This window comes from Cyprinodon variegatus, unplaced genomic scaffold (genome assembly GCF_000732505.1).
Source record: "Cyprinodon variegatus isolate N-32 unplaced genomic scaffold, C_variegatus-1.0 Scaffold27, whole genome shotgun sequence".
Lineage (NCBI taxonomy): Eukaryota > Metazoa > Chordata > Actinopteri > Cyprinodontiformes > Cyprinodontidae > Cyprinodon > Cyprinodon variegatus.
In genome coordinates this window covers 1,942,196-1,951,649 of record NW_015150480.1, presented here as the reverse complement: position 1 = coordinate 1,951,649, position 9,454 = coordinate 1,942,196, and the positions used below count along the sequence as shown (strand labels likewise).

The window sequence follows — 9,454 nt, the reverse complement described above, 5'->3', positions numbered from 1 at the left end:
CCTTTTCTAAAACTCCAAGCAACAAAATAAATAACAACATGCTATATGATTTGTGTGATTATGATCTGGTAGGAAACAAGGAAAGAAGGAAAACTCTTTAATTTTAAGCTTCACATAATCAGAGAAAACTTTGATCACTTTAACATTTTCATGAATTGACTAGGATGCATCTGACAGAAATGACCCACTGAACGGTTTGCACAAGCTGTCAGGGCAGGACACAGTTAAAAAATGATCATGGTTTTGGGGAACAAAGCCTGTGTTTAAAAGCACACCTGCTGCACATCGTGTGCTGGGACTATTTGTGGCTACATTTATGAGTTCTGTTGGGAGTTATTTTTGCCATCTGTGCGAGCGGCATGTTTCCCCCTGACACTGATCACTCAATTTTGAGCCTATTTCTGTGTGGTAAAAATCACACCTGACCTCTTACACCTGGTTAAAGCAGACTTCTGATGGTGTTGACATCTTGACAGCAGCAATATCTAAAAACATGTTAGACACTGTGATAAGACAAACAAGTAAGAGAAGTTTGCAAAAAATACACTGATTTATTCCATCTCTAAGACCTTATATGATAAATTTGGACAGCTAACACTGTGGATAGATTTTTGCCTATTCTTAGAGTGAGTGCTCACTACATTGTGTCATGGATAAAGTTTAAGCTTTGAGTTTAATCAGAGTTTTAGCAGGAAAACAACATGGAAGGGAACAAGCATTTGCTGACCTTTCACCCAAGAGCCTATTACAGATTGCCATAAAGTCCCACTGACCCCTCTTTAAAGGAAGGTCGGCGCAGAATGTCTCTACTGGGGATTCTGGGAGAATTCAAAGCGGGCCACCCAGACCTGAATGCACAATAAAGTGATGAATTCTGCATATCCAAATGCATTAAATACCCATTTCTTATGCTGGACCAGATAAAAAGTATGTAACCCACTAAAGTAGTCATCTAGAGCCCTTCTACTGTTTGATAATCTATTGTTGTCTTCTAATATATTACTTATATTCATCTTTGTCTTGTATAGGACTGAACTCTACAGGATATGTCCTTTATTTTATTGCAAAAGCAGACGGAAGTTGTTTTTTCTGAGTGCCAGGTGTCCAAGCTTTTCTGTGCAACCTGTTATTACATGCGGCACCATCAACAGACAATGAAGAGTTGAAATCCTGCATTGTTGCCGTCATGTTTTGATGGCCGGATTCTCCAGTAGTCCTTGAGTACCTCAAGGAAATTGCCTGGAAAAAATATATATATGTCAAAGATTTTTGTATCAAATGGCATCCGTTTTTTTTTTTTGTTTTTTCCTTTTGCAGATGACAACCAATCGATCATATGACCTCCACTTCCTCTGTTCCCTTTCATCACAATATTTGTCTTTTTTTTTTTTTAGACTCTCTCTGGAAGGGCTCTTTAATCTGCTAGACTCCATCGAAGGGCGACTCCACAACGAACAGAATCACGTGTACCAAGATTCTTCAATAGATGGAAGGCAACTCAATAGGATTATCAGGTACATCCCTCCTGTCTTTCTTCAAACTTTGCAATCTTATCTCTCCCTGTCTAAACGGGAGGCCATTTAAATTTATTTAATAGCTGTGGAGCAGTTTGTGTAGATGAGAAAAACATATTATCCTTCTGCTGAGGGCTCTCACATTAGATGAAGTGTCATCACCAACAGGCGCGCGTCTTTATTTCTGAGGGGTTTTTCAAACGCATGGGATTGTTATAGTAACCACCCCGGCTCAGTTGTTATTGGGAGTCAAAGAGATAGAGGACAGCGAATGTATTTCATTAGAAAGAGCTTCTTTTTCATAAGCTTTTTATATTTCGTTGCATGAATCATTTACCATAATTGCTGCTTGCTGTCGTAAAGCATAAAAGAATAAATGTACCAGAAGACGGCTGTCTAACTACATACTGTGTACTTATCTCTGTCTGTTGTGTGACCGTCGGGTGTCATGACCCTCGTAACGTTCATTCGGATTGATATTTATGTTTACGTTCGTTTAGGATGTTTGTTTGTCTTCAATTTGTTCTTTGCAACACTGACCGGGCGCTCACCTCAGGGCGCCGTGGCAATAGCTGACCACTTTCTATATATCGGGCAGACTTTGTGAGGATGGAGCGGGCTTGGATGATGAGGACCTTGAAGCGTGTGGCGCTGTCGTCCTTCATGAGCTCCGGAGGTTGTCATGGAGCATGGAAAAGGGCTGCGTGCTACCAGGGGAGCTGGTGAAAGCGTATCATTCCAGCCCTCAGTCTAATGAAATAAGGTCAGCTTATTTTTTATTATTGCAGGAACTCAAAGGCAAAAATTGACATAGATCTTTCTGTGTTTTACATTGTTTTGTTGTTTGTTTGTTATTACGTTTTTGTAATGTTGAGTGTTATTGTTTAAACTAGGGCTGCAATTAACGATTATTTTATAAATCAAATAATCTGTCAATTATTTTGTTGATTAATCAATTAATAATTGGATAGCCAAAGGTTGCTTGAAGATTTTTAACGAAACCAGGTAACTTGAGGAGTTCTGGATAGAGCATACTAATGGATGAAAATGTTTTGTTTTTTACCTTAAATGCCTTAAATTTTTACAATTTTGATATAATTAATGCTGTAAATGGGTCTGTGAGCTAAAGGCATATTTTACAGTCTCTATACTCCAGTTAACAATGAATCGATTACTTAATTAGTTGTTGATTATTTCAGTAATCAATTAATCACAATTAATCCGATTAATTATTTCAGCCTCAGGCTAAACCATGCATGTTTCAAAGTTCACAATTCTTAAAACTTTAAGTGTGTTTTAAAACCTAGAAAAGACAAAAACAGCTATGAATATTGCTCTAGCGGCTGGAGTTCAACAGAGTTCTTTATGTAAAGTATGGACTCACTGCAGAGGTGAAATACCCTGCACAGACTCAATGTATACTGTATGTTCTTTTTACTTTTATTTTATTTCTACGGACAGCGGTTTCTGAGATATCGCATACCACAGTTTGATTGGTCTGCCTTGTCCACAAACGTGAAAGGTCATCTTTGGTGTCCCCCGTGCGGCACGGTGAATGTCATGAGTAAATTAAAATGCCCTATCTGCGACTTCCAGTCCTTTTGGATAATGTGTGGTTATACTGTGAGCCAAATCTTAGTTCTGCTTCACTAGCCTATTGATTTCACCAAGACCTTTCCTATTATATACTCGATTCTAAGAGACACATCCAGCAGTTTCGCTCTCTGGAGATGCCAATTGGTTGACCTCAACCTATTATCCTGTTTTTTAGCCTAAGGTCATATCAGTATCTGTGTGTGTTCGGTGTTAACTGGAAATTAATCAATAATCCGAAGCTCTGACATTGTTTAAAGATGGAACAGAGAAGATCCTTTTAAGAAAATACCTCAACTAACATGAATCTATTCAGTATAATACATTTTGTTTCAGGCAAGCTTTCTCACATTTCTGGCAATTTTTTTCTGGTTTGATTATATGTTTTTTCCTCTGAAGAAAGCATCTTTTTTAGTCTGTTTTCTATGCTGCCTTACCCCATCCGCAGCACCAGCCTCCCTCCCAATGCTGCTCAGCTGTGGGATCGCTGGTTCAAGCACGCCCTTGTGCTCAAGGAGAGCCGTGTCCTCAACACAGAGCGCTTGGTCCAGCTGTTCACGCCGCTTCTGCTGGAGCGTGATGCCGACTACAGCCAGCAGGTAGCGTCAAAGACACATAAGCTCTCATGGGGGGAATAAACAGTCACATCAAAACACATTCAACCATCTATAAATGTCTGAGGTTTGTTTTTGTTCTTCTGTTTCTTATGTCTTTCCTTTTTGTGCTCAAGATTCTCTAATAGGGAGCCTACTTCATTCATCAGGAATAAGAAATAAATCTCCTGTGGTTAATCAGAAAACACTTACCTTTCTTGTGGATTAGCCATTAGCTAAATCAGTTTTAAATTTTACCTCTTTAAAAAAACGTTTTCATGCAGTTTTTTAAAACTCATAACACATTCCCCTTGTCGCCAGCTTACCATATTTGTTAGACTTTTTTTCACTTTCTCACATTAAAACCACATGTTTTATTGTATTATAATAGGGATTTATTCGGTAGACTAATATAAAGTAGTTTAGGATTGTAAAAAGGCAACAAAATTGCCACCTTTAAAAAAAGGGGTTACAGCTTGGTCTCATCAGAGCTCTCCTTGCATGTGTTTGCCCTGTAAATGTGAAAATGTGTATGGGGTGTGAATACTTTCACAGACATCCAGTCAGGAGACGGCTCATATTATTGGGATTATTGTGGCTGTGCTACATACTGCTGTACCTCCACCTCAATGACAGAGGCAAAGAGGGAGGCTGTAGAGCCTCTTCAAAATATGAACTGACAAAAGAAAGAGGGGTACCACCATCTACATCATTGTATCCAAGTGCATCAGAAAGAGGCGGAGTGAAATCTTTCTCTTCTTTTATCACTTTGAGTCTCGCTCCATCTATTTCTCCCTCCTATCCCCCACTCCGCCATATCCCCCTTTATGTCCCTCTGTCCTCTCGCTCTCACCCTGTGCACATGGGCTCAGACAGACATTTCCATTCACATCCTGCCACGCCGCCTGGCTACTCCAACAAATGGGAGCATGCAGCTCGCATGCACACACTTAAAGCGGCCCTTTGAATATTCAAGTGCTAACAGTTGTATTCATTGATATTTAAAATGCAGCAGAACCCCTTGCTCATGGTACATTTGACCAAATCATTAAAAAAGGGGATTTTAGGGATAAGGATCAAGATGTTTTTTTTTTTTTTTTTTCTTTTTTGCAGTAGCATCAAATCTTGAGCGGGAAAGTCAGATCAGCATGTGTTTGCATCTTTTCCTCCACTCAAAAAATGAAAGCTTGTGCCTCGTTGATCTTCCCTGTGACCTACTGATAACAGCTCACAATGCACTCAAATGTTTGTCGCTGTCAAAATCCTCCTGATCATCGCTTTCATATTTAGCGTTCATTAAAAGTTCTGAATGGCCGTCCAAGGCTGAGAGACTGCCTTTGATCACAAAAGAGAGATGATGATGGCAGGATTTGATTTGGGTGAAGAGAAAGAAAATCTGCAGTGGCATCTCCCAGAACAGCCTCTCTTAATTGTGTATCCTCATCGCCACAGAGATAAAAATGAGCTGAAGAGGCGGGAAAAGAGTAGTCGGTCTCTATCCTCTCAGCCAAGAGGAAAGATATCTGAAACGTGTTGCACATTAACGGCAGGGTGATTGCATTCTTTAGAAAACTCTCTAATCTCATGGATGAGAAGAGAGGGAGTGAGAAAAAGCTAAAGTGGATGAAGAGAACAGCAGCATGAGAAGTCATTTTTTTTTTGTTTCGTTTTTTTTTAAAGCAATTTAGGAGGTTTGAGGTTATTGGATGTTGGTGTAGGAACACACATTACAGCCGGTGCTCGGCGTGATTCAGCCATGGCCAAAGTTCAATTTGACGCTTCCTTCACAAAATGAGAACAATTAAGAAGGTGGTTTTAATTTGTTCTGTGCGCAGGCCAAAGTGTTGCTGAGGGCACTTCTCTCCCGGTCCAGTGAGGAGGGCCCCTCAGCAGAGGATGAGAGTGACTCTTCTTCTTTGTGCAATAATTCTTCTGCCTTAGCGGACGCAGATGTGAAGCCTTCCTGCTCTGTACACACACAACACATCGAAGGTAACTGCAGATGTTTACATTGTGTATTATGCTTACAGGAATATCTCCTATAATATTGGATACAAAATGTGGATTTTGGTCACATTTAGTCAGTTCTACAGTCTCCTTGCAGCAGAGGCTCAAACTTGACATATGACAAGCTAAAATGATATACGGCACAAAGTGTGCTAGCAAACACAGATGTGTAAGAATGAAGACAATTGTGCATATATCACAACTATTACCATTTTTTACATTCTCTACCAATATTTTTGCCATTGCAAAGTTTCCTAATGTCATGAAGCACTAATATTAACATACTTTGTAGGATCTTTATTTTTTCTGTCATTCAGCACTATTCAATTCAATTTAATTATATTTATTTATATAGGACCAAAATTTACAACACATGTCAAATCAAGGCACCTTACAGAGACAATTTAACCAGATCATACAGTCGGATTGGTTCAAATTTTTCTATTTAAGGAAAACCAGCTGACTGCATTGGCTCATTGACTCAAAACCAATCCCTTACACCAGGCATGCTTGTAGTGACAGTGGAGAGGAAAAGTCAATTTTTAACAGGTAGAAATCTCTAGCAGGAAAACACTGATAAACAGGCCAGCTGAGATTTCTCTCCAGGATGGGTCACAGTCAAACAGCAACAGACCAGATGAAGCTACTATGATGAGAAAAAGCAGAGAGTTAGAGGGAGAGAGAGTATAGTGGTTGGAATAACAAAAACTGCAGAATGGGAGAATAGAGATAGAATGAAGCAGAATGATGATTGTCCTCCAGCAATCTAAGCCTATAGCAGCATAACTATAGAGATATCTTTATCAGGATAACCTGAAGCACTCTAACTATATGCTATAAGTTTTAAGCCTTGCTGTAAAAGTAGACAGGGTGTCTGTCTATTTAACAGGAAGCCAATGATGATCATTATCGTATCGGTAGCTTCTCATACCTCTGTGCTTCCCTGACTTCAGTGACACTGATATAAGCTACCTTTAAATCCTTTTAGTAACAGCATCCACACTAAAGTTTGTTATTGTTAGCTTGGCATGGGAGCGCTGATGAAAAAAACCCTTTCATTAGAAAAGGGAGATTTTTTTTCTTTTAGATTCTGACCAACCAGCTACCAGTCAGAACCAAACATGCAGGAAATTGGTTAGATCTGGTTCCACTGGTTCCAGTTTATATAACTGCTCTTAATTGTTTTGTGTTGCTTTTGATTATGTTTTCTGCAGAAAAAAAAAAATCTTTTTATGAAAAAAACTGTTTACATAGAACATGTTTTATATACTCTGACAGTTATAGTCTTTAATTCAGACATGAGAAAGGAACCCCCTTTTTTGATACCTGTCCAAGACTCCCTTCCTCCTTGGCGTTGCTTCTCAGTGTGTGCTTTCCTTTCTTTCAGAACTACAAAGCACTAAAGAGGACAGCCAGGACGAAAGCCCGGTGGAAAGTGGTCCTATTAGAGGTAAAAAGGCATTGCTGGTGCCTCAGCATTCACACTGTCCTTATGTTGTGTTTTGTTTTCTTCCTACTGCAGTGAATAATGGGCTCCTTTACACAATGGCTGAGGCAGGATGATCAAGGTGAATCCAGGGTCAAAGTCCCACCTGAAGAGCCATGCTCGTTCCCTCTAATTATCTTCCAGAAAGCACTAACCATGTTTCCAGCCTTGTCCGAAGAATTCTGGCAGGACTTATAATTCGCTGGCCTGGCATAACGCAGGCGCTTTAATTGTCAGAGCACCAGGGTAGGCAGCACAGAAGATCTGTCATCGGTTCTCATTATCTTCTAAACAATGCTCCGGCAGGGCTGGACTTGAAAAAATACTAGATGTGACGGCATCCTGGAAGCAGTTGGTGTGCCCATCCTTTAGCTCACCTCTGAAATGTAAAGCCAGACCAGCGTTACCCGTGGCTGTCAGATTTCCAACTGGGTTTTTCATGTGTCTGCATCCCCAAGCTGCACAGCCTGGGAAATGACTCCGGTTTCAATTTGCTGCACTTAATCAAAAGAGCTATAACCAGCTAAAGGAAAACACAAGAGTAAAGATTTTTGCAAAAAAAAAAAAAGATTTTACTCTGCTGAGCGATATTTCTGTCACAAATACCGTGACCTTGGAACTAAGAGTAATTGCCAAGAGATGCGCTTTAGTGAGTGCATGTAACAGCAGCTACTGTTTAAAAGGTTCTGGGAGATGAGTCAACACTTAATGCTTTTAGCAAAGGAAAAATGTAAAGGCCCTTTAACTACCGCTTGAAATGGTTGGTTTTGTTCATATGCTGGGAATGTTACCTTTTTTTATTTTATTCATATGACCTTTTTGGATTTATTTTCAAAATACTGAGTGTAATCCACTCAAAATTGAAAGTAAAAAAAAGAAAAACATCCCCAACTATTAAGTTTTCTAACATTTTATCATATAAGAACTTCAAATGATTTTACCATATTCTTAAGTATAAATCAACTAAATTTTTTATATAATTGTGTAGTAAAATAAAAATGATACATTTAAAAAGCTGGGTCTGCATTTACATATTGCCCCCCTCCCCCCCTTTGAACGTTATATTACAATGTGTTATCAATCTCCTCGAAAATGAAAAAAAAAAAAAACTCAGGAAGATAGAAAATAAATATTGTAAAATAATTATCCTTTTTGAGCCCTCCCAAAAAAAAAACTATCACAAAAACTCATCACTTTCCTCTGTTTATGAGGAAAAAACACAAAAAACTCTGCAGTTCAGCGTATAAGCCGCACACAGCCTTTATGGCTGCATTTTCCTTTTCTTTAAACATAGTTCCATTTTTTATATATATATATATATATATATATATATATAGACCTGTCAAATTTCTACATCTGTTCTAGTTTGAGAGGCTGCACAGACTTTACAAGTGGGGCTTTGCGCCTGTTCTTTTTTTATTTAATAATTTTGATAACTTTTCATAATCTTTCCAAGTCAAATGTGGGATTTTTTTATATGAGTGGCAAAGACAGAATGGGCACAGATCTGCTCACCCTACCTAATCGGAGCCTCTGTATACGCACAACATTTAAATGTCGTACTCCTCTTGCATGATTGTGTCCCTGCTGATCTATAAGGAACTGATGTCATGATTATCCGAGGCTCATTCTCCCCTGTCCTTTTCCCCACAACAGTATTAATAAAAGCATCAGCTGATATCTGTAACCATTTAGCTTAACCTTGATAGAATCATGCTACAGTTTAAGTCTAAGACCCATTTACTATAAAAAGAAGTATTATTTACATGTTATTAGAGGAGTAGGGGTGTCAAAAAAAATTGATCTTTCAGTTCCTAATATTGATTAAAAATTGCTCTCTTTTTTTTAGCTAAAACAAGAGTGGACTACCTCTGCACTGCCACTCTTGTAGATGGCGCTGTGGAGCCTTTTTACTGTGCAACACATCACCATCTCTGTAGTTGAAGCAGTCACAGTGGAAGAAAGACGTGAACTGACTCAAACCCCAAACAATATTGATTCAGATGAACATATACAGCACTTACTTTTTATTTTGATAGCTGGGTAAAATATCGCAATATATAGTGATATCGCAATATTGTGATAATATTGTATCATGACCCCAAGTGTTGCAACACGTATCGTATCGCAACACTCATGCCAATACTCACCCCTATAAAAGTGGGATCCTCTAGGCAAACAATCTGGGAATAAGCCCAGAGGATAAGCGCCTTGAGGTGGCAGCAGCCTACATTACTTTTGGTTAAAAAAAAGTTAAGTTT

The 9,454-nt window shown here is 38.9% G+C and overlaps 1 protein-coding gene across 1 annotated transcript in view; it reads left to right on the top strand.

Moving 5' to 3' along the window:
• Positions 1-9,454, top strand: part of kiz (kizuna centrosomal protein) — a 36,232-nt gene that overhangs the window by 13,322 nt on the left and 13,456 nt on the right. The window contains 5 exon segments of the mRNA XM_015396821.1: positions 1,395-1,514; positions 2,113-2,277; positions 3,556-3,706; positions 5,536-5,692; positions 7,095-7,157. Of these exon segments, the coding sequence (XP_015252307.1) occupies positions 1,395-1,514; positions 2,113-2,277; positions 3,556-3,706; positions 5,536-5,692; positions 7,095-7,157 (656 nt within the window).